The following is a 26,453-nucleotide window of genomic DNA, read 5'->3' as shown; positions in this document are numbered from 1 at the left end:
CACTGCCAGATGCTTTTATGTACCTTACCTCATCTTGTCCTCATAACAACAGGGCAAGAAACATCAACCCCATGTTACAGATGACAAAACTGAGCTTGGAAGGATGAGTAACTTGTCTAGGGCATCGGAAGGGTTAGAGTCTCAAACAGCCTGGGTCCAATACTAACCAAATCACTTAACAAAGGCCTTCAATGCAAAGACAAGAGCAGTGGGGTATAAATTGGCCGTGGGCCACTGAAGCAAATCTTTCCAGCAGCCCCTTTGTCCAGGCATTTGCTCCACCCCGAAGGATGAAAACGTCCTTATCCTCCAGCAAACATCAGCTTCTGCAGTCCCCACCTAACCCCCTCTGAAAGGTAGAAGAGGTGGGGGAGTCCCCCTTTTACAAATATGAAAATGGGGGGGTGCCCGCCTGGCTCAGTCAGCAGAGCACGTGACTCTTGATCTCTGGGTTGTGGGTTTGAGCCCCAGGTTGGGTGTGGAGGTTACTTAAAAATAAAATCTTAAAAACAAAAACAAAAAAAATTAGAAAATGGTTTTGGTAAAGCCTATAGAGATCCCAGGGGCACAAACCACAGTGCTGGGTATCTTTGCCAAACGGCAGCAACCATGCCCCTTGGCCACAAGACTCTGTTTTACCGTGGCAGCACTCGGGATGGTGGCTGAGCTCCGAGCTATTCCCCAGCCACCTTTCCCACAGCCCAGCTGGATCACGCTCGTGTCTGCCTTGGCACCTCACCTCCCAAATACCTGTACCATCTCCCAGGACCTTACAGGTAATAAGCCTGGAGTGCCTTTCCAGATACCACTGCTTCTTTCTGCTCTTCTGGATATGAAAAGCCCCAGATTTATTCTTATTCCCTCATTCCTTATCCTCCTCTCAGGATTACTGATTTCCATCCCAGTAACATGTGTTCCATTATATGGATCCTCATACAAAGCCGGGGCGGGGGGGAATCCCCCGCAGTTTTTAACAAAACTTCCTGTGACTGAATGTTTAAAATTCTACTCCTTCCCTTTTCCTCATAAAACTTGAGTCTTTAAATATCATTTGTGTAAAAGAGAAATACTGTAATACTTAAAATCAGTCATTATTTATGGATGCCCTACCTGACCTCACGAACAATGAGGTCGCTGCTCCATTACATTTCCAATGTTTTCAGCTAGGAGCTCCTGAGAGAAGGGGAACCTGCTTCCAGCAAATGTTGCACTGACAGGACTTCAGTAAATGACTCTCAAATACACAGTTCAGGGCAGCACAACTTCTCAAAAATGAACTTTCTTTTTTTTTTTTTTTTTAAGATTTTATTTATTTATTTGACAGAGAGATCACAAGCAGGCAGAGAGGCAGGCAGAGAGAGAGGAGGAGCAGGCTCCCTGCTGAGCAGAGAGCCTGATGCGGGGCTCGATCCCAGGACTCTGAGACCATGACCTGAGCGGAAGGCAGCGGCTTAACCCACTGAGCCACCCAGGCGCCCCGTCAAAAATGAACTTTCTTAATAACAATTCTAATAATTAGCGAACAGGAAGAATTACAGAAAGCATCTCTAGACTAGAGTCAAAACTACATTCCTTGTCACTGCCACTCTGGACCATGTATCAGAACCCTGTTAATGTCTTACACAATAGAAAATAGTCCAAAACCTATACCAGATTGAGGAAAAGCGTAGGGTAGAATATGCTTCTAAGCAAACATATTACAGAAGCTGTCTTCTGATTCTCCTATCATGAGTATAGTGACTTGTTACCTTACCCTAAACATTGTCTTCCCAACTCTATAGCTCAGAATCTGGGGACTTCAACTGAGTATTACAGTAAAATGTTTCTGAGACATACCCAGATCCTGCCTATGACCTTCCCCGCGACAGAGGTGGCCCTTTTTTATAAAGTCAGATTCTCCTTCTACCTAATAAAACATGGTCTTCACTACTTACATACCAAGGTACTAATTCTACAGCATGTGAATCTTCGTTCAGTCAACAATGCAGAAAACCCATCTGTTAGGGAATCAATAATCACCTCAATTCATCACTAAGCCAGACTGGAAAAATTGATTCTTGAAGTAATCATTTATTCAAGCTTTATCTCAGAAAAAGCCAGATTAGGAGAAGGCCATACTCCTGGGCTGTATCATTCAGAGTTCCCAACCCTGGGTCCCATTTTTGCCCGTGGCTTTCACGGAATTCAATAATAGTTGTGCATCTCCAGTCATTTTAATCCTCTGTTGGGGCCATTCATTTCATTGTGTATTGCCCTCTACAGCAAATTTCCCTCAGAACCAGGGAGTGAAAATGAAATCAGTTTTTGTCCTCCCAGGAGACAAGCATAGTTCAGTCACAGCTTTGTCATGGCTATTAAAAAATTCAAGTTCAAATGTCAATGTCTTAAACCAGGACCATGTACCATGTTACAGTAAATGTATATTTCCATCTTCTTCTTTACAATTTGATTTTTTTCTTTTACCTTGTTTGTTGTTTTGTTTTATGTATGCTTCTCGGTTAAGTCTCCAAGACTTTTGGAGAGGAGATGGGTCATAAGGATTTCATCTTCATCCCTAAAAGCAGAGAGATTCTGTGTTGCATCTTGATTCACTTAGAAGGCTACTCCTCAGGAAATGAGGCTGTACTTATGAGCACTCTTCACGTTTCAGTAATATCTAGATGAAGCATGTGTCTCTGATAAAAAGGAAGGAAAAAGAAAAAGATGATTCCAAGGCCATATGCTTGGAAAGCCAAAGAACAGAACAGAGAGATTTGCAAAGGAAATTAGTCTTGAGAAAGTCAGTTACCGACAGATCTCCACTAGTTTGTCCGGGTAGCTGTGGGTCATCCACACACTATTCAGAGGTGAAGTGAACTGAGCAGAAGAGCCCAGTGTTGGGTAGGGAAATGTGTTTCTAGTCCTAACTGAAGATCATCTCTTTCTCTATGTCTGTATTTTCATGAGTAACATGATTGGGGGGGATCACAAGTAGCATCTGGTTCTACCCAGATTTTATGATTTCTTGAGAAGGAATCTAAGAAATGAAGAGAACCTGATGAAAAGGTGCAAATCTGGAGTCACTCCACCACATGCATACTGCTTGTAGAATCTTCTAGGGGAAGAGGGGAAGAGTGAGCAAGACAATCTGCTGGGTTTAGGAAGAAACTCTCAGAATGTCTATTTATAGTTATTTTTATCTTCGAAGGAAAGAAATGCAGCTATATCAACACCAGCACCCTCATTTGGATTCACATGTCAGATGGTCTCCTGTCATCCATTCCGTTTATTTATGGTAGGATGTCATCTATGGGGTATAAAACACAAAGCCTTTAAATAATGAGGTGGGAATGACCACAAAAATATTTTGCACCGATACAGAGGTGTTCTAGTTATCTCATGGCAAAATACATAAAAAGAATTGTCTTAAGGATGATTAACATATTTTTCTTTTAGGTAAATATAATCTGTTCTAAATTTACTGACCTAGTCCACAATGACAAGTAGCAGCCAGTAATGTGCTACCTGGCAGATTTTTTAAAATGAACGTTACTTAGTTTCTTCAAGATAAAGATGAGGTTCTAAAATGTTCAAAAAATAACTGCTTTTTGGAAAGAAACTCATGTTATGGAGACAAAAATTTTAAAAGCGGGGTGCTTTTGTATTTACAGACAGCTTAGAAATAGTGTTCTATTTTAAAATTTTCAACGAATGTAGAAAGTTTAGTTCAACCCTCCACCATCCTTATTAATATAAACTGAAATACATTTTTTGAGAACTTAATGATATCAGGGGAAAAAAAGGAAATTTACCAAATTTTAACCAAAAGTTCTGCATTCGTTTGAAAAACGAGATTCACAAGTCAATAAACTTAGCCAAAAATGAGATCCATCCATTTGGATCAATATATCTTCGTGAGGCAACTTTTTTTTTTTTTTAAGCTATTATAACTTTTCAAACCATATAACAAAATCAGTTGAATGTAGAGCCAGACTTGCAAATCACCAAGTGTTCACAAAGATTTTTAGAAACAATGACACAAATTCACCCACTAGCCTTCATTTAAACACACACACACAATATATTAAAACATTCTTAAGAAGAACAAGATTTTATCTGTTAATATTTACTTTATCTTTAACGAGTTTTAAAACTTATTTGTATTCTAGGGGCACTGGGTGGTTCAGTTGGTTAAGTATCCAAGTGTTGATATGGGCTCAGGTCCTGATCTCAGGGTCGTGGGATCCAGCCCTGCATGGGGCTCTGCGCTGGGAGTGGGGTCTGCTTAAGAGTCTCTCTCTCTCTTCCTCTGCCCCTTCCCATAGCACTCTCTGTCTTAAAAACAAAACAAAACAAAACAAAACAAAAAAAAAAACTTCGTTGTATTCTAAAACAAAGAAAATAATGTAGTAGTACAACATGAAATGTGTTAAGGATTTATATACTGAGGAAATACGCTCACATTTTTTTTACTAATGGGATGCACAATAAAAACCTGGATACCTACAGGAAAATTAGTGGTAATCATTCCAGTTTATCTTTTTTCTCCAGCTCACCAAAAGTAACAACTTTCAGAATCATTTGTCACTTAATAGTTTCTCCCAATACAATCAATAATGTTTTATAATCAAGGGACTTCTTGGGACAGCTACCCAAAGGAAAAAAAAATCCTTTATATCAAGCAGAAATAGACATATTTTCTGCCTTTCCAAATTCAGTATGTAAGAGATTTTTTTCCCACCTACCACACCTAAGAACACGTCTCGTTTTCCTATAAAGCAATAATGCTTTATAATCAAGGGACTTCTTGGGACAGCTACCCAAAAGAAAAAAATCCTTTATATCAAGCAAATATATCTATTTCTGCCTTTCCAAATTTAGTATGTAAGAGATTTTTTTCCCATCTACCACACCTAAGAACATGTCTTGTTTTCCTAATTAGAAAGTACTGTCTGCTTAATATTTTTAAAAAATCAAACTAAAAATCAAATTAAATTAAAATCAATTTAAATCAAATTAAAAAGATGTAAGTAAAAAGTAAAAAATCACTTATCATTCCCTCCTCTCCTCCTCTTCTTTAATTACTTTAAAACATGTAACATTTTCAAACACTGGCTATGTCCTCATTCAACCTATCACAGTTGCCCACAGCAGTTACACTGATGTCCATAAACCTGTTTAATAGCTACAATGTGTTTCAATATATAGATACATCATATTTCATTTAACCCAAACATCACGCTAATAGGAATGTATATTATCTCCAATTTTTTTTATTATAAGAAAACATCTATGTTTTGGCTTTGCTTTTTAAGGAAACAGGATAAAAGGGTCTCTCTTCAGTTGGTGTACCCAAGAGTTATAAGTAAATGTTTCCAGCTCAACTCTTATTTAGCACTATTCCACATGCCATCAAAACAGTCTTTTCTTCTTAAAATAATCAAACTGAAATGCGTTCTTCAACAGACTCTTGTTTTAAAGGTTCAGAAATGGGAATACCTTTGTTCTGAAATAGTACTTGGCCACTCTGGTTAGGTGGAAAACGACTAATTCCATTCCAAATATTACTCTGTACTGAAGCTTTTTGAACTCTTGCAGAAATTTCTCACATAAGGAAACAAAGTACTTTCTTAAAGAAAGAAAGCATAAAAGATTTATATTCATAATTCTAAAAAAGTTCTTATTTTGAAATTAATGAAAAAGTACATTTAGTTTATTCATACTGAAAAGTCATACTGACTACTTTCTCACTCAACACCCTTCCCAAAGCCTATTCAGAATGGTCTTTGACTTTTTTTTTGTTTAAAGATTTTATTTATTTATTTGACAGAGATCACAAGTAGGCAGAGAAGCAGGCAGAGAGAGAGGAGGAAGCAGGCTCCCTGCTGAGCAGAGAGCCCCATGCAGGGCTCAACCCCAGGTCTCTGGGATCATGACCTGAGCCGAAGGCAGAGGCTTTAACCCACTGAGCCACCCGGGCACCCCTGGTCTGTGACTTTTAAACGTGAATTAAGGAGACTTCCTTAACAAGATGCATATTTTCTGCTTTTCATGTCAGTTAATATTTTAAAATAATAATAGGATAGGAATAATTCTCTATTAAGTAATCATCCAAGTTAAAATATTATTACCAGCTTTTTATAAAAGGCCCTTAATTTTCTACTTAATTCAAGCTTTAAAAAATAAAAATCAATTAAGTTCCATTTTAAACGAAATGTATTATCCAGGGGCTAATTTTAAAGCCTGCATCCATCTGAAACAGTAATTTAGGCCTCCTGAAAATTGGCAACTGTAGTACCACTGTCACAATACAACACATCCACAGAAAGTAGAAATAACAGTTTATCTGGTTGACTGCAGTTTATAAGTATGACCTTTCATCTCTTTTTTAAAATTATTTTAAAAAGATTTTATTTATTTATTTGACACACAGAGATCATAAGTAGGCAGAAAGAAAGGCAGAGAGAGAGAGAAGGGGAAACAGGCTCCCTGCTGAGCCAGGAGCCCAATGTGGGGCTCGATCCTAGGACCCTGAGAACATGACCTGAGCCGAAGGCAGAGGCTTAACCCACTGAGCCACCAGGCACCCCATGACTTTTCACTTCTAAGAGTGTTCTGCATGTCCCTTCAATTTTCTTCGACGTTCTCAAGAATTCTTTCTCTTCAATAAAATGTTATTTTTAAGACCATGGAAAAGAGTTAAATGTTAAAATAGGTAATTTTATTTATTTATTTTTTTAAAGTAATCTCTACCCATAATGTGGGGCTCAAACTCAAGACCCTGAGATCAAGAGTCGAATGCTCTTCCAACTGAGCCAGCAGGGAATTTTATTCATGAAAATACACAATATACTTGTTCATGTCTGTTCGAAGGAAAAATTATGCTACTTTCTCCTTTCAGAATACCTCCCCCACCCGGCCTTGCCGGGCTGCAAGATGTTTGTAAAGTCAGCACAGGTGACTGACATATTTACATCAGATAATGCTGAGCAGAGGGGACAGCATGCAGAATGGAGCTCCAAGCCAAGGACAGGACTACCAAAGGGTAAGAACACTCATATACATACATGCTAATTACAGATTCCAAGAGGCGTGTCGCCTTACATCTGAGGAACGCTGTTAACTGAATCATCTACTGGTCAAGTCTCCGGTGAAGTGGTAAGATTAGGTAACCAACTACAGATTCCTAGTATTCTGTCTAAAGACTTTAACCTGCCTGTACATGCTAGCGGGCTGGGAATAATAAAAGCTACGTAGAGTGTGGCCAGTTGAAGGGAAGCAAACATAAACAGATTCTGCGATCCAAGTACTCTGCCTGAAAAATCACTACTGTTCTCTCGACGCCCCAATTGCCAGACCCTGGACTTGGAGGAAAGCACATAGGTGGTCTTGCGGCTTTTGTTTTTTAAAAAGGGAATTACCAAGTCCTCTGTTTCAACAAACCTGAGGACTCTAAACGTAAATGAAGAACGAGATTGGGCTGAATGACCACGAGATTGGGCTGAATGACCACGAGATTGGGCTGAATGACTCAGTGAAAGTAGCCCTCTGTAGAGGACAGGCAGCTCGCGCGAAGGCCGCGCCTCCATTGCCCAGACCAGACGCCCCTGCACTGCACATATGTTCAACTGCCTAAAATGCCTCTCAACAGAGCTTTAAAAATACATATGAAGAAAAGGCTAGGGTCTCCTGGGTGGCTCAGTTGGTTAAGCAACTGCCCTCTGCTCAGGTCATGATCCTGGAGTCTGGGATCAAGTCCCACATGAGGCTCTCTGATCGCCAGCGAGTGTTTCTCCCACTGTTCTCTCTCCTCTCGTGCTCTCTTTCTCATTCTCTCTCTCAAATAAATAAATAAAATATTTAAAAAAAAAAAGAAAAGGCTATATTTTTATTCCAATCTTTGCCGTACAATTTAGGGATACTCAGACAGGAGATGTGATTAAGAAGCTTTATACACTCACGTGGCCCTTTTGAAAGCAATCTGACAACAGGTACAAGAGCCTTAACATATTCATAGCCTCCGACCAAGTAATTCCTCAAAAAGGGAATCTGTTCTAAGGAAATCAACCAAAAAAGGCAAATGTTTTCTATAGGAAGATGCGGACTGCTGCATTCTTTATGGTAGCAAAAAAATGGAACCAATGTATAGACTATTAAAACTTCATTAGACTATTAGGTGGTCATTAAAAATTACCATTGCGAGGCATACATAATGATATGAGGAAATATACAGACAATGTAATCTCAATGAGATTTTAAAAGAGATTGAAAAACACACATCAAAACATTGACACTGATTGCCTCTGAATAGGATGATTATGGTAACTTTTAATACATTTATCTCTATTTTTCAAGTTTTCTATACAGAGTACATACCATACATATATTATTATATAAAATAAGTATGGGGGAGAAAGATAGATCTCCCTCTGTATTAATTAGAACTTAAATTCCTATGATATCATAAATGTCTCTAGTTCACCTATATAAACATGAGAAGGAAGTTTCATGTAACACAAAATAAAAATGTTCACTATTGGCTGCTACTGGATCAAATCTTCACTGGCATGTTTTAAATATGTAAATATCTGATGCCAAAAGTGCAAGAGAAAAGTGAGGGAGACAAAAGGATACACTAGCTTCTCCTAACCTTTTTTTTTTTTTCCCACTTAAATTTGTTCCTGTCCTCCTACTTTGGCTCCATGTGCCAAAAAAAAAGTAAGTACCTTATGGGTTTATCATAATTGTTTCTGAACAGTTCTTTCCATGCCAAAGCGTTCTGAACTTTTCATCTGTGTGCAGACAGAATCTAATTTATGAATGGGTTGTATTCCAAACACTCATTTGTAAGTTGGCTGTTTGTTTCTATGAGGAAACTTTTCCAAGTCATCATGTTAAAAGTAAAACCCTGAAGTCTTGGATCTATGAGGGAGGGGTCCATTGAAAATAAAGTTCCTTATCAGGTTTGCAGGCACAGAAGAGAGCTAGAGCAAATTTTCAAAAAGGTAAAGTTGATGTGGAGCACACCGAGATAGGCCATCTTGGACCACGGAAGCTCCAGGAGTCGGGGCAGACTCCTGAAAGAGATACGAACACACGTGATGCCTGGGAGTGGGAGAGAGTGGGACACAGCAACATGGCCAGGCAGGAGGAGGATCACTAAGGAAATCTAAGAGGACCATAAAGAAATTATGTTTCTGCTGATTTAGATGTGTCTTCAAACTTTGTAAGCATATTTATGCCTGGTTATCCCCGGAAGCAGAACAACACAATGACGATGCCGGGGGATTCCAGCCTGGGCATGCAGCTATGGTCAGTACAAATGTTTCTATTATAATGTCATAGTATTCCTGAAAAACTAAGTTCTGTATACACACCAAAAACACAATGTAGGGAGACCGGTCAAAACCTACAGAACTCAGCACCAGAATGCTTTAAAAAAAAAAAAAAAAAAAAAAAATGCCGGCCACCTAGGTGGCTCAGTCGGTTAAGCATCTGCCTTTGGCTCGGGTCATGATCCCAGAGTCCTGGGATCGAGCCCTGCGTTGAGCTCCCCGCTCAACCAGGAGTCTGCTTCTCCCTCTCCCTCTAACCCTCTTATTTGCTTTCTCTCTCAAATAAATAAATAAAATCTTTTTGAAAATAAATAAATAAAATGTTAAATATATATATATGAGTCTTCAAAATTGTTTAATTCCATTTAAATACAGAATGGACTTTATCTTTAAAAGTACAATTGTGAAGATCGCCCGATGGAAAGAATGTGAGGAACAACCAGGGCTTCTGAATTATCAAGATTAGGATAAAATGCATAAAGAATGGAGAGAACCACAAAATTATGACTTCTAAGAATGAGGTACCTGGCCCCCTGACTCATGAGGAAGAACAAGTATGAAATGAGCAAGGTGCCCAGTCCTGCTGTCCTGCCTGGACTGCTGCCTCTGGCTGTTTGTTAGCAGACTTTGAATCTAGCTGCTGTTCCTAGGATGCAGCGATGCTCCAGGGAAATTGCGTATGTACCAATGTCCACATGATATGCCATCATTCCCTATCTGTTCACCTTGTGTAAACTACTTTGCATTATAGAAACACACATGTCGCAAAAAAGACAGCATAATTATACGTTTGCCAAAGCAGATTCAAATCTGTAAGGGAAGTTAGTAAATCCCATTTTCTTCTCTTTTGTCTAGGCTAAACACCTCCTGAATGCTTCGTCAAGGATGCCAGCACGTAGGAATTTGACATGAGCAATTTTGGACGCATGACCCGAGAAAACTAGGGCAAAACAGGGCAGCGGCTGGCACACCGGCCCCCCCCACCCCGTGCCCATCAGAAGATGAGCTCCGCGCCCCCCCCATGCAGGAACATCACAAAGCAGGGGCCTGTCTCCAGCTAGTGCAGCCCTCCGCCATGGTATGCAGGCTGCGATGGGATTTCAGCCCACACGTTCCCAGGCGCCTGGGCATTCTGGGGTAGGCTGTGTGGAACACAGGGCCCCAGAGGTCACTGACGGGTTGTAACACAGAACACCTTCCTCAGAGTGCAGGTTGAGGAAACATACAGAAAGCGTGTTTATTACAACTACAGATAATACTCAGCTCTGAACTTCAGGGCACCAAGCCACTTGCAAACACGATTCTAATCCTCAAAAAACAAGCCTAAAGAAATTAAACTGAACAGAAATAATGTCAATAGAATTATGGGCAAAAGAATGGAAAACAAATAAAACCAGAAAAACAGACCACAGGAAGTATAATAGTACCTGGAGAAAAAAAAAAAAAAGGTTCAACGGTTCCCTAAAACTGACAGCGGCCCTTCCTGCTTTTGTACCTGCTACTCAACCCTGCCTATTACCTGTTTCCTCCAGTCTCCTCACCAGATTCATTACAATTCACTCTTCAAGATTCAACCCAAAGAACACGAACTCCCCCTGGAATGGTTTATCAATCCTTTTTTGTGTGTAATTGTCGCTGCATAAAAGTTGGGAGGACGGGTGCCACTTGACGCTTGACAGCTGTCACTGACCCTCTGCTCAAGTTCCACGGGCAAAACCAAGGCCACATGGCAGGAGGGCCTGCTCCTGTGGCCACAGCTGGCTGGATCTTATGGCCACCAACTTTCTTTTTGTCTCTCCTCCTTTCTTTTTTTTTTTTTTTTTAAAGATTTTATTTATTTGACAGAGAGAGATCACAAATAGACAGAGAGGCAGGCAGAGAGAGAGAGAGGGAAGCAGGCTCCCTGCTGAGCAGAGAGCCCGATGCGGGACTCGATCCCAGGACCCTGAGATCATGACCTGAGGTGAAGGCAGTGGCTTAACCCACTGAGCCACCCAGGCACCCTCTCTTCTCCTTTCTTAAGAAAGCTGAAATGAGGATGCTGAGTGGCTAATTGCCCCCCGTCATGGACCCGGATATGGGGGCAAGTAAGCTTAGAAGCTGTGTGGGGTCTACTTGCACAAAGCAGCCGAGAAAAGCCAAGGTGCCTAGAGAAAAGGTTCATGAAAAGTGATGCAAAGATCAGAAAGACAGGAAGGAAGCCACTTTGGGTCCCAGGCTATGTGAGGCTCAGGTGAGGGTCCTGCCTTTCCGCTCCAAGGGGGACCCAATAACCCTGTTTTTCCTTCAGCTGATCAGACTTTCCTATTATTTGCCACCAAATAAACCTTGAATGAGGCACTCCTGTTCGTTCACCAATGTACCACCTTGTTCACATAATCACTGCCTATCTTTCCTGTAAGACTATGAACTCCCTACAAGCAAAAGCTATCTTTTTCATATGTCTTTCTTATTAGGCCTTATTAGAGAAAATACCAAAAAATGCACACCAATGATAGGTTATTGGTTGTAGAACTTTATTAGATATGAAAATGACAATTTTTACAAAATGAAGGACTAGTTAAAGTTGGAGCATTAAACCACACTTCAGGATTCTAGTCACATTCGGGACATCAAATGCTGAGTTATCGATCAAATGCTGGATTGACCTATATGTTAAAACATTTGTGAAAACTTCAACATTGGAAATGTCATTTCCACTTATTAGTTACACAAGTGCAGCTAATACAGGCTCTTTTTGGCTAAGAGCCCAAAAGATAATAACGGAATGGAGCAGGAAGGGCAAGAGACTATTTAGGCAACCAGGCCAGGAAACCCAGATATGTCTTCCACTATCCGATCCCTTGAGCCGCCACCAAATCCAGCTGACCTGACTTCCAGAGCTTTCCTCAGGCACACCCGTTGTCTTTACTGCCACTCCCAGAGGACAGCCCTGTCTCCCTGACTGTCCATCCTCCCGTGGCCCCCAGGTCCTGACAGAGTGATCTGGCCCTGGGCCCACCACAGGCTCTGACCTGCTCCCCCTCACTCACCGCCGGCCATCCCTGTCTCCTGAGAAACTCTGAGGCTCATCTCAGAGTAAATTAGTGTAAATACTAATAGAGTATCACTAAGTTATGCAGCTCTAAACATCCTGAATAAAATATTTTGTAAACATCTTCTTGAAGACATCGAAGCACCGAGGAGGCAAGAGTTAGCTCGGCAGAGGTGAAGTGAGAGCTGGAAGCCGGAGCAGTCAGCTTAGTCAGGGAAGCCACTTCGGCCCTCAGGGCTCTGACGCTCTTGAGGTGGAGACAAACAGAAGTCAGAGCCTAGAGCTGACCCAAGCTGTGGGGTCTAAGAGGGGCTTTCTCCATGGGGCTAGAATCCAAAAGGGTCACACCCTCAGAGTAAGTACAAGCCAAAAATAAACCCATTCCTCCCCCTCCCCAGGGGCCTGCAGTCCAAATTTATATCACTGTGAGACTCAAAAAATCCCAAGCTATGAGTTTAGTTTGAAATGGCCTTGATCTATAGCACCCTTAGCCTCCCCTCCACCAGATGGCAAGGATAAACACTCAGGACAAGAGGGCACAAGGGACACACTTGTGCCCTAAGATTCAGAGAATCCTTCCCCAAGTAACATCCAAGGGGAAGCAGCGGCTCGTGGCCAACATAACCAAGCAAATATGGGAAGGAGGCGCCGGGACCACAAACCAGCAGAAATGTAACACAGTGGAACAGACCCCACAGAGATTCAGGATGTTGGGATTAGCACCATTTTTACATCAGTCACAGAATCTTAAACTTAATGTACGCCAAACTTCTGACCAGAAATAACACCGCAGTGCCCTTTTCTTCAATAATGTCTCAGACGTTCAGAAACGCATTCACTGTCTTCACGCGTTCCCTCGGTGGCTGTGCAGCACCGTGACAGCCTGCGAGAAAAGGGGTTTCCTCACTCAGCCTCCTCTGCGCTGTGCATGAGGCCAAGCTCTTGCATGCCACTGCGGACAAAGCCCCTTCTCTGGCATCAGCTCACGGTTACCCCACACCTCTTATCACTGCTGTGCAGCAAGTTCCCCGCTCCCCACTGCACTGCCCAACCCGCCAGCCAGATGCTCTAAATACCGCGCTCGATCATAGCAGAAATGAATTTTACACATGGGTGAAAATTTCCTGTGGAAAGGCTCACAGTACACCAGCTGAGCACGAACGGCCTACGGTCTACGGACACCAGCTTTGTCCAGTCCTTTGATAGTGTTTATTGGGCACCTACTACATTCCAGCACTGCTCTAGGTGCGGGGACGCAGCTGTAACTGAGACAGCCATGGCTGCTGAGGAATTTAACATCCCAGTTGGGGGAAATAAACCATAAACATGGAGACAACTCAGTTTCCGATGGTGTGAAGTGTCACAGAGGAAACAACAGAAACATGAGTGGAGGGTTACTTTACAGGCAGTCGGAGAGGCCGTCTGAGAAGACAACCCTTTAGCTGAGAGACTAAAATGACAGCCACGCAAAGACCTGAAGGAAGACCATTCCAAAGAGCAAAGTAAATGCAAAAGCTCTGTGTGTCTGCCCTGAGGTCAGCTTGTTTAAGGAACAGAGAAAGCCCAGTGTGGCTGGAATGAAGAAGTCATGAAGACAGTGAGAAACAATGAGGGCAAAGAAGGAAGCAGAGGCCAGGCCAGCAAGACCTTGCAAGCCACAGAGAAGAAGAGCCTGGGGTTTGTGCACAATGCAACAGGAAGCCTCTGGAAGGTTTTCACCGAAGACGTGAAATGACAGGAAGATCACTCTGCTACAACGGTAGAGAATTTGGATGGAACCAGCATGAGGGGTGACTACAGGCAGACCTGCAGACCATGACAGTGCTCTGGAGAAAAGGAATTCGTATGGGAAAGAGAGAAATAGGCAGAAACGTGCAGGACTCAGAAATGGTAGTGGTGATAATGAGAGAGGAATCAAGGCTGGCGCCACGGTTTTTGGCTTGAACAGCTGGGGAGATGGTAGTCCATTTACGGACAGGGGAAGAAACTGGCGAAGGGCGTGACAGCAGGTGGGGTAGAGGGGCAGGAGGAGATGGAGAGCCCTGTTTGGGTCACATCTGAGATGTCTATTCAGTTTTGAGGGAAGAGATCTGATAGGAAATTGAATAGAAGCCCAGCAGGGAACTCAGAGCTGAAGGTAAAAACTTCTCAGTCATCAGCATGAAATGCCAAGAGACTAACTAAGATGGTGTGGATAAAATATGCCTAGTTACAGAACACGACCCCGGAAAGAGTTCTGGGCGCTCCCACTTTTAGAGACTGGATAAAGGAAGAGGAACCTCGTAAGGAAGGTCTCTAGGAAGGAGTAGAGGGTAAGGCAGGAGGAAAACAAGGGAAGACATGAAAAGGGGACCCCTGGATTTGAAAACATGAGTGTCGCTCGTACTGTGTGCTCGGAGCAGGCAGGATGAAAGCGAGGCTACCGCTGGTTCGAGGAGAGAGGCAGGGAGGAGCCGGCAGCTGCGGACGGACAACAGGAGGCAGGTACAGTAGGCAAGGCTTTTCAACTTCTGCTAGAAAAAGGAACGGAGAAGCAGAGTGGACACTAAAGTGAGGGTGTAATACCAAAGGAGACTTTGGTGACTCTGGCTGTTTATTTTGTTTTTAAGGGGCGAGGCCCCAGTGCAGGGAGCGCTGTCCACTAGACAGTGCTGCAGGGACAGCAGCGGTCTACACCCTCGCTGTGCAGCTCCGGAGCTACTACCCGTGTGTGTGGCTGTTGGGCACTCGACATGAGACTGAACCTTATGATTCAGTTTCAATTCAGTAAAATGTCAATAGCTATGTGTGACAATGGCTTCCAAACTGGACCGTGCGGCCCTCCAGCACGTCTGTGGATTCATGGATTCAGCTGTCCATAAGTTAGCAGCATGCGTGGTGGGAAGTGGCTTCTGTTGGTCCAGTGTTTTCTAAAGCATGAAAGGTTACCAGCTGGAAGAGGGCAAAGGGGCAAAACACTAGAGGAAGGTTTAAGGAGAAAGAAAAGGGTAAGAAATGGTTTCAAAGAGCATATGTTGGGGCGCCTGGGTGGCTCAGTGGGTTAAAGCCTCTGCCTTTGGCTCAGGTCATGATTTCAGGGTTCTGGGATCGAGCCCCACATCAGGCTCTCTGCTCCGCAGGAAGCCTGCTTCCTCCTCTCTCTATGCCTGCCTCTCTGCCTACTTGTGATTTCTGTCTGTCAAATAAATAAATAAAATCTTTAAAAAAAAAAAAAAGAGCATATGTTATGATTTATGGTAAATTTTAAAGAGGCTCTCACCGAAACTGTTGTTAGGTTTTTTAGTGGCAAACACTGGCTACTGGCCCTTTAAAATCTGACCTCCAACCACCTCTTCTACCATCTCCTAAACATTTCCCATCATCTACCTCTATGGTTTTCAATCTTGGTGGTTGCAGAAACTTTGCCCCGTCCATATTTGCCCTTGTATTTACACAGTACGTATTGGGTGCCCTCAATCAAAAATTTTTTAAAAGATGATGAGGAGAACAAAAACAAGTTGTTCTGGATGGAAGTGAGGTCGGGGCTCAATTCCCCCCACCAGCTCATCCCCCTCCCATAAGCTCATCCCCCTCCCACCAGCTCAGCCCCCTCCCACCACCCTCTGAGGCACCTCCAAGGAAGCTCAGGGTTTGAAACCAAGTATTTGCCCTAGCCATGCTTCTCAAGCTGGCATGAGCTCACAAACCACCTTTCTTATTACAGTGCACATTCCATCCTGGAAGGTCTGCAGAGAGAGGCCCACGATTCTGCATTTCTCACAGGCACCTGGGTGATGGCTGAGGCCACCATTCTGTAGATTACACTCTTGATGAGTGGCAAGGCCCTAGGCCATCGTCATACCAGACCACATACTATGTACTTTTAGCAATTTGTTCCTTTGGCCATACATACCTTTCCCTGCCTTCTCTAGAAGGGAGATTCTACCCTATCTTCAAGGCCCTCTCAATGTCAGCTCCTCTTGAACTCTTCTTCCAAGAGTCCTGGGCACAAGTAGTCGTGATCCAGTCCCTGCCTCCATCTCCTATCACTTTCCCCCTTTCTCACACTGCCCCAGCCACACAGGCTTCCTTGCAGTTTCTAAGAGCCACCACTAGCCCTGGGCCTTTGCACAAGCTGTTCCTCCTACCTAAAATGCCCTTCCCCCAGATATCCCAACCCCTTCATCTCCTTCATCCTCCCTGTCTATAGTCTGACCACCTTCTGTAACACCCTGAACCCCAGCATTCCTAGACACTCTATTATTTATACATAAGGTCTGCGTCTATGTCTCTCTCCCCTGTAGTTATGATCAGTTGGAGGGCAGGGTCCACAATATATTCATTTTGCATCCCAAGAGTCTCGCACAGTGACGCAGAAGGAAGGAAGCAAGGAAGGAAGTTAAAAAAAGAAAGAAAGGAAGAAAGAAAGAAAGAAAGAAAGAGCTAACACAATGTACAACTAATGAATCCGAATGAAATTTTTGACACCTCAAACAACCTGATCCATAGTGGAAGCATTAAAGATACAAGAAAGGCCATTATAACAAAATAGATAGAGAAATCAAAGCAAGGGCACAAAGATAATTCTAAAGGGATTAATTTGCAACTCCAAGATGCTCAAGGATGCAACTGCAGCAGTGACTTTATCTATGAACAATGTTCATGTAACATTACTTTAACATGCACTCTAATAATTGCTCGTTTTCTCATTTAAAACATTTCTTTAAAACGTACTAATGACTGCTAACATTCATTAACAACTTACTATGTGCCAGCAACTCTTTAGGTATCTTACAAGTACAAACTCATCTCACCCATACAGCAAATCTCTGTACTAGATACAATTATTATCTCTTTTTACAAAGAAGGAACTGAGAGAGAGCCCAAATGACTTTGTCAAAGCCAACCAAACAGTGTGGCACCAAGTCCAAGCTCTTAACCATGGCCGACAGGTGAAAAACTTTGAAGAATTACTTTGAATGTAAAGGCTTATCTTTAGGTAGGTTACTGTCTTCAAAATCCCTACATTTTTCTTTAATAAATTTTGTGTGGGTATATGTATACCCACACAAAATTTATTATAATATACATATATTATAATATATATAATATAGAATATATGCATTTTCTTCCCACATACTTTGAATATATGCAATGACTTTCTTCCTATAAAGGAAAAACTGTTTTAAACACATATTAATAGGTAATACTCCATAGTAATAGCTTTCAGTCTGTCAAAGTATAGCTTTTAAGACTAAAGAAAAGAAGGGGAAGAATAGACTAAGGAAAGCACAGAAAGGACTAACTCTGAGGCTGGCCCAGGCAGCCAAGTTCAATGGTTGTGGGTACAGGTCTGAATCCCACCGCCTACTAGCACTGTGTGCTCAACAGGTATTAATTTCATCTGCGCACATTCCTGCTATGTATTATTCTTCCTGGCTGCTGCACACTCTCCCCCATTTCTCACCCCATACCCACTCCTACCTTATTCTTTCAAGAGTTCTCAATTAGGTTCCATACCTCCCAAGTGGTCCATGGACAGAATTCAGGGGATCCATGAACTTGGTAGCATGCAGCTTTACGTATTTTCATTTATTCATTCAAAAGCATTATTCTATGAAGGGGACCACAGCCTTCACTAGACTGCCATAGGGGTACGTGGCACAAAAGGGAAATGTGGATAAAAGTAGATACAGGGAAATAAGCTAGGAGGTATTTTTAACATTTCAAGAAAGGTAACAAATCTGGTTAGGCTGTAGAGATGAGAATGGAAAGTGATGGAGGTGAGGAAAATACCTTGGTAACCCTAAATAAAATGGCATGTTCCACCTTCCTTCCCTCTACTCCTAACCTTCTCAAAAGAAATGCTGCCTCTATTTCCATCATTTGTTCTCTAACTCTTTAAGCTCACACACACACACATGCGTGCGTGCACACATACCAATCAGCCACTGTCAGGAAAAGTACCTCCCTGAACATCATGATCTCCCAAGCATTCATTTGCTGGCCTTCCTGCAGAGTTTCGTCTTGTTTCCTGTTTCTTCTTCCTCCATCCCTCCCTCAAAGCCAGTTGTTTTCCTCAGAGACCTACTTTACCCCCGTTTTTAGCAACCCAGCGTGGACAAGTCTCCATTCTCCGTCTCAGCCTTAACCTTGCTCCTGAGCTATAATTCCACCTTCTAACACTCCCCACCCCCGTGGGCACTGTCCCTAGAATACCCATTCACCATCTCCTGCAGATTAACACTTAATGTATTTAAGTAATCTCCAAGCCCAATGTGAGCCTTGAACTCACAACCCTGAAATTAAGAGTCCCATGCTCTACCAACTGAGCCAGCCAGAAAAATTTTTTAACCTTTTTCGATACACAATTCCTTCTCCTAACTCTACCATGGAGTCACCATTCTCCCAAGGAGAGTCATCGCATGCAGTCAGGGGACAAATCCTGGGTATTTCTCTTTATTTTTAGCCCTATGGACTTGCTACTCAACACGCGTCCCAAGAACCAGCACTGTCATCACCTATGAGCACAATAAATGCAGTCTTGGGAACCCACCCCCATACCCCAGGACCTGCTAAGTCAGAATCTGCATTTCTTAAAGTGTTCTCAAGTGATTCATACACACATTAAATTTTGAGAAGCACTTCTCTGGTGCTTATGAATATGTTAACAGCCTAACTGCATCTGAACTTGAACATTTGGGGGTATCAATTACTAACTCCCTATTATGTGCTAATTACAGTTCTAGACTTTAAATACATTATCTTACTTAACACTCAGAATAATCCTGTGATAGAATCATCATCGTCTCTATTTTCAGAATGAGTAAACTGAGGCTCAAGTGGATAAATCATCTGTTCAAGGAGTCCATAATTGATGGAGGCAGGATTTGAACCTAATCTGTCTGACCACAAACCGTTTTGCCAAATTGCACTAATTCCCTTAAATTCCAAAATTTGTATTTCAAAGGGTATGTTGGCCGAATTAATTACTCTGCTTGACTGCATTTTCTACTCAACTTAAGGTAGATTTTGTTTATTACAGTTCTTGCTGAAAGTCTTTCTAAAGGCGGAGCAGAGGACCCAGGTTTAGAAAGAGAAATCGCTGTCTCGCCACGGGCATCCTTCTGAACACTCAAGTCCAGCCTAAGGTATTTGGGAAATGGAGAAGAAAATGTATTCTTTTCTCAGGATCTAATCCTAAGTGTGAAGGGGCATAAAACTGTTTCCTTAGTAATAAATGCTGTGTGTCTGCTTGGCATTCTTCTTTGCTCTAAAGTAAAGGGAAGAAATAAAAATAGTATGAGACTGAGGAGCCTGGGTGTCTAGAGTTGGTTAATCAGCCAACTCTTGATTTCGGCTCAGGTCTTGATCTCAGGGTCGTGCGTTCAAGCCCGGCGTTGGAGCCTACTTAGAAACAAAAACAAAAACGAAAACAGTGCGAGACTAGTTCTTGAATGAATGGTTATTTGGGTTTCATTCAATAAGTTTCATCCAATGTCTAGCTAATTACTATTTTAATCGCCTCATTATATTCCATTCAGTCAACATGTCACAGTCACTCATTTCATTTTTAAACCTAGTTTCCTTCTTTCATTTTTTTCAATGCCCAAATGTAAACCCACAAACCTAAAAGGTGTCACTAGTTTTCCAATATAGTATTTACCTAATTCAACTCCCAGGACTTGTTGAGAATATAACAAAAGCTTCGATGCTCTACCCAGAAAACCGCATATTTGCCCAAACACACAAAACACGGCACCCAGACACCAAGACAAACACCCACTAGGACAGATACCAGCCTCACACGGCCTATCCAGGCCCCCTCCACTCTTATGGGAACTGTTCCAAAAGGCAAGAGCAGCTTCCACCTTTCCAAACTGCTAGCCCAGGGCAATGCCGGATCAGTCAGAATCCCTCCATGGGATTTTTATAACTGAAGCAGAGACAGAAAGTCCCTTTTTTGGAGGGGGGAAGGGGCAGAAATTACAAAATGTGAGATTCAGGAACCATTAGTTCCCTGCCCTGTGGAGGAAACCAGTGAGCCTTGAGCACGAAGAGAGCCAAAATGGACAGACAAGTCCCGATAGCACCCAAGCACCTGGTTCCAATTACTGCTGAACCCAACCCTATTCCTGTTCTCTAGGTTTGGTTACTAATTGGTCCTTGCACAGGACAGACTTCCAAAACCCTCCTAACAAGTAAAGTTTTTGGCTAAGCTCATTCACATTTCTACAGCTTTCCACAAAAGGAATTTAACATTTATACTGACTACTTCTAAATGCTATATTTGTTTTCGACAAGTTTTATATCCTTTAATATTTTTCTATACAGATGAATTCCTTTAGATATTTAATTAGGTCTTTAAATACTAATTTCCAAAAGGCTCACATTTCACTCTCCATAAAAATCTTTTAGGATATCTCTTTAAAATAAGTCTTGGCTTCTCTCATGCTACATGCTCCACACACTATTAAAATATAATTTTAGAGAGCTAACTGCCTGATCATTTTTAGTTTAATTCCAAATGTAACAAGACAAAATTGCCTGCTTAAGTCGTCTTTTTTCCTTTATGTATTCAATTATATTCCCTGCTTAAAACACTTAAAATAAAAATTGGCAGGGATCCATTTACTGATGGGTGTTTTAAGTTAGAAAGCAGTAACATATCAAATTCACCACACAAAGTCAGGCTTATTCTTGTCACTGAGAGTTACCACCACAATGGACTTGGAAATTTCCACCTTAATTGCCAGTTTTTACATTTCAATCAAATAGACTTTAACTTCGTAGACTGCAATGCAGTCCAACTCGGATCAATCCAACAAGCTCCTAGTTCACACCTCTCTTACAATCACCACAGATTTCTTCCCGCTAGTCACAGCCTTGAAAATTCCCTCAATGCCCCTGCATTTTCAAGGTTACAATAGTAATGCCACTTTTGTTCTATACCATTAACTACTGCTAGTCTACAGATCCTAACATAATGCTATGAACCCAGTGGACTGTAAAAATGGTTGAATCTCGAAGTTAGAAAAATACTTGGAAATCATCCAGACCAATCACCTTACTTTCATAGATGCAAATGTCAATGCAAAAACTAGTTAGTTATCATGCCCAAGGTCACCAGAATTAGAGAAAAAATTAGAACACATGTACATTGAGCATTTTACCAGAGTATGTAGGTTCCCAATCCCCATATAAGATGCCTCCATGATAAATATATATGAAGTTTTCCTTTAGTGCTACAAAGGTACAGTTGTTGCTAAATATCCGTAAGACAAATTCAAATGAATTATAAAAGCATGAAATTGCTATATTCATGAGAAGTCTTTTCCCATTAATTGTGGTCACATTAAAAACGCAGGAGAAAGCCTGATTTAAATGATCTGCTCCTTCTCTGCTAAGCTTTCTCAAATGTCCCTAACATACACAACAGTAAGCTTGCTCCTTCTTAATAATGCTGACGTAGTTTATTCTCATATTATACTGTTGACTTTGGTCATATTTGGTGAAGTTCATATAAAAATGTTTATCTAGTATTAGACTTTGTTACCTAAAATGAAATCCACCAGAAATACATGGCATCTTGGTGTTTAGATTTCATAGTTATATACACTCTTTTTCCAGAAATAAAGAAAACAGACATTTTGAAAAAGAATGCTGTGAAACAGAACATTCTTATGTCAGTGAAGCCCTCAAAATAAAGATATTTGGATGAAAATATGGGCAGTTTTAGTCATCTTTTGCACAGTGACCGGTACTATTTGCCTACTACATCTTTGTTCGAAGAATAACATGGTTGGTTACATTACATACTAAGGAAACTTGACTCCTTGGGATGACTATACTGAGAATTGCTAACTTTTCTTGAAAGCAAAAGAAAATAACATAAAAGGTACCATCTACAAACCTACATTATATTTATAAGCCATAAGTAGTTTTGAAAATTCCAATTAGCAAGAAATTCTAAAACAAATGTAGCAATTCATAAACATAAGGTACAGCATAAGTGGTTAAAAGAAAATATGCACAATTACAAGATTTTGTAAAGTAAACTGGAATTCAGACTAATCCCCAGAAAGGACGCTCTTTTTCCGCAGCATATTGTTGGCACTAATGCTTTACTACATTAAACCCTCACACACAAACTCACCTGACCAAAACACCAGAACTCTCAAGGAGATAAAAGCACCAATAAATATAGAACAATATTAATATTTTTGAAACAGCAACTAACATACATAATTTTAAAAGCGTAATAGAATTAGATATAATTCTAAATTGTAGATTCATTATTGAGGGAAAATTCCATTTCACTTACTACAATGAAACTTCGGAGAGTTTAGGGGCATTAACATAGGCGCTTGTAAAAGCTCACATTCCTAATTGCTAAAGAAGTTATCAGGAAGTTAAAAAGAACGTCAGTGGATTAGGCATTCATTTTCTTTAACACAACTCATTTTCTTAAACAACTCTCTTAAACACAATCATTTCATGCAAGCACAATCAATCCTGATATGCTAGTTCACCTTTTCCCAGCTCAGCCTGAGAAAGGAAAATACAAATATGATGCTTTTGAGCCATTTTAAACAACTTCCTTAAACTGAGAATGGTTTTCTGTCATTTCTATTATGCTGAAAAGGGCACACAGACATCCAAAGAAATCAAAAGGACAGCAAGCAAGCTTACACTCTTCCTCACATGCTAACTGACTGCAGTGGTAAGGTCATGGTCAAAATTCACAGGCTCATTTAAACTTTCATGGCTCAGCCAACAGCTCCTATCGTGTTTCCTGATCCTAAGGAGATTAAAACCGCAGGAGTTTCTCGAAGTAAGATCAGCAGGAGGCTATTTCAGACCCTCAAACCGCAGTCCGCAGAGTCCGCAGCGGCGAGTCTCCAACCACCTCTGGCTGTGTGTTAAGCTAACCTTCCCGAGCGTTCTCCTCCAGCCTTTTAAACAAACCCCCAAAAACGGGTGCGGCCAACTCGAGACCGCTTTCTGTCCGCGCCCGCGGAGACCCCCTCCTGCTGCCATTCCCCAGGCCGCCTTTCCGCAGTCGGTGACTCCGGCCTGGCTCCCAAGGTGGGGGAGGAGGTGTGGGGAGGAAGACTCCCCGCCAAGCAGCTCTTCAGCCCGCACAGCGGCAGAGTGATGCGGGAGAGGAGCAGAGGAAGATGCTAAACACCAGTGCCATATTTACATGAGCTTTTTCTTTGCCAAAAAGATTCCTTGTATCCAATGATATCGCCTTTAAAGGAAAAAAAGGACCGAAGGGAAAAAAAAGCCCTGACCACATTTCCCGATCTCCAGTATTCTCACCCCTCTTCCCCCGCGGGGAGGCTCCAGACGCTCCTAGCCTCGCACAGGTACACCTGCCAGCCAGCGGAGGACCCGACCGCCCCCGCCACCAGCTGCCATAAGGGAGCGATGTGCAAGACTCAGACCCCGGCAGCCCCCGCCTGGGATGACAGCCCAGGCGGAGCCGTGCCCCACACAAACTTCCCAGTTGCCCGGCTGCGAGGACCGGCCGACAGGCGGACGAGCGCGCGGACCGGGGACCACAGTGGTCCCCGCCGCAGGGTTCAACTGCAGATGGGACCCTCGTCCTGCACCCGGCCCTAGGTCCAAACGGGGCTCAAGGGGCGCCCGGGGAACCCGGGGAGGCGGGCGCGCGCCGCGGGGATGGGGGCACCAAGGCGCAGCGGCGGGCGGACAACACCGGAGAGCGAGCAGCCGGAGGGCCGGGTCCCCGCTCCGGCTCCCCGCCCCGCAGCAGCTGCAGCAGAAGGAGGAGGGGAGCGAGGAGGAAGAGGAGGAGGAGGAAAGGGACTGCGCGCCGCAGCCCGAGCCCTTACCGAGTGGTTTACCCCCCACATCAGGACGCTGAGCAGCGGATCGCTGGCCCGAAAGAGCTTCACTTTCTGCGCTACGAAGTGCTTCTTCTTGGTCTTGGTCTTGCTCGCCAAGACGGAAGACCCCAGGTTGCCGGGGGTCGCCATGGCCGCCGCCTCCGTCCCCTCCACCGCCGCGCTCCCGAGGCCGGGGACCCGCCCTCTCTACACGCCGGCCGGGGGAGGCAACCGCATCCCCCCGGTTGCGGCCCCGGCGCGCCGTGCCCGCTCCGCCCGCTTTGCCCGCTCGGCCCGACAGAGGAGGGAGGCTGCGCTCGGCTCGCGCCCCGGCCCGGATCCCGCGCCCGCCGCGGCTCCGCGCTCAGCCCGCGGCTGGACCAGGCGCGCCGCGAGCGGCTTCCGCGTTGGGCGCCGGCGTCATGACGCAGGGGGCGGGCGGGTAGCAGCGGCGGCGCCGCCAGGCGGGGCGCGGCCGCGGGACCGTTAAGCAGCAGCCTAGCGCTCGAGCTCCGGCTCCGGCTCCGGCTCCGGTTCCGCGGCGCCCTGGTGTGCCGCGAACTCAAGGCGGCCGCTCCGGTCCCGCTGAAGAGGCCGGCGAGGAGCGGGAGACCTCCGGCTGGGCAACCGCCCCCCCCTCGCTCCCCAGGGAGAAAGGGAGGGGGAAGGACCGAAGAGTGCGGAGAACCGAGAAGAGGAGCCCCCAGAGGCGGCGGTAGGGCGAAGGAATGAGGCTCAGGGAACCGCCACTTACCGTTGCCAGGAGTCCGAAGAGCTGGCGAGTCCTGAAATGCTGCGTGGAGACCGGGGCTTCCCTAGCACCAAGGGAAAGAACCTGGGCACGTCGTTGGCCACCTCCCAGAGTGACACTGACATGAAATTACACTCCTATTGTGCCTTTAACTTTCGGGCCTTTTATACACTGGACTGCAGACCTCTGCACTGAGTCCTGCAGAGTGCAGACGCCCACCCACCACACTGACTGTCTTTCCTACCCCACCACCCGGCAAGACCCTGGACTCCTGGTTCACAGCCCGTGGTTTCGCTGGAGAGTCATGCCCCAAACCTGCACCTTCTACTTCAGCTCCTCCGCAAGGTCCCCTTACATTTCTTCCATTTATCCATTCCACTAACCTTCCACAGATGCCTGTTCATCGTCTTCATCCATGTACACCTTAATGCTGGGAATAAATGACCCACCTCAGGAAGCTGACGTTACAAGTGTGTCTAAACACAGTGCTGTCCCCAAACCTGCCCTGACTCAGCCCACTGGGCAAACATGTTATCTATTGTCATTATTACTCGACTCAAATATAGTGGATGCCCACTGTGTACTTGGTGATGTGCTTGGTTCTGTCAAGGAGACAAAGGGTGACAGACCCTCATCCCTTGAAATGCTCAATCTCATAAATGTAGAGTACTTGCAAATAACCATATAATCTCTGCTGACCTCAGGGAATTAAGTGCCTGGGTGAATATCTCTACATCAGTTGTCCATAGGCACCTTTAAAAAGTGTCCAAAACTTAAATGCATTTTTTTAAAAAATGTCTAAAATGGATGGCATCTGGTTGCTCAGTGTGTTGAATGCTCACTTGGCTCTGATCATGATCTGGGTCCTGGGACTAGCCCTGCAGCGGGCTCCTGCTCTGAGGGGAGCCTGCTTCTCCCTCCTGCTGCCTTTCCCCCTGCTTGTGGTGGCTCTCTCAAATAAATCTTTAAAAAAAAAGTGTCTAAATCCAAGTTGTCTCTTTAATTCTATGGAAATGGCATTCCTATCACTCAGTTACCCCAGCTAGAAGTTCATTTGTTTAAAAATTTTCATTGATCAGGTTGAAAGATTAGAATCATCACTGATTACTGCTTCTCACCATACTCCACATAACCCTTTACCAGGTCCTGGCCTTGGAAACAGCTGTTCTCAAATATATCTTTCTCTAGTGCTTTCATGGTCCTCCTGGTCAAAATCAATCTGTCACCTCAGTGCTTCCATAACACTTGATATGCTCTGTAGCATTTCATTGTACTTAATTGTGTATCATTAATGTAATCATTAATGCAGACAGTGGGCGTGCTGTGAACCCTGAAAAAACTGGATTTAGTGATGACACGTGTTGAATCTATAGGAAGGGGAGATGGACACCTGTGGGGACGGTCAGACGTAGGAGAGCAGGAAGATAGGGTTTGCGCACAAGGCGTCATCCCTGTCGGGCCTGTCAGGAGCATAGACCTGGAGATGAACATCTATGTGCTATTTTGGATAGTAATGAGCA

At 43.6% G+C, this 26,453-nt stretch overlaps 1 protein-coding gene across 1 annotated transcript in view; it reads right to left on the bottom strand.

The window, feature by feature from the left end:
• The window catches only part of PIP4K2A (phosphatidylinositol-5-phosphate 4-kinase type 2 alpha), a 174,484-nt gene extending 149,915 nt beyond the window's left edge, over nucleotides 1–24,569 (bottom strand). The window contains exon 1 of the mRNA XM_047740564.1: nucleotides 24,189–24,569. Within this exon, the coding sequence (XP_047596520.1) occupies nucleotides 24,189–24,332 (144 nt within the window). The 5' untranslated portion in view covers nucleotides 24,333–24,569. The remainder of the gene's footprint in view (nucleotides 1–24,188) is intronic.
• Nucleotides 24,570–26,453: the final 1,884 nt, after the last annotated feature.

This window comes from Lutra lutra, chromosome 8 (assembly GCF_902655055.1).
Source record: "Lutra lutra chromosome 8, mLutLut1.2, whole genome shotgun sequence".
NCBI lineage: Eukaryota > Metazoa > Chordata > Mammalia > Carnivora > Mustelidae > Lutra > Lutra lutra.
This window is presented reverse-complemented; position numbering and strand designations above follow the sequence as displayed.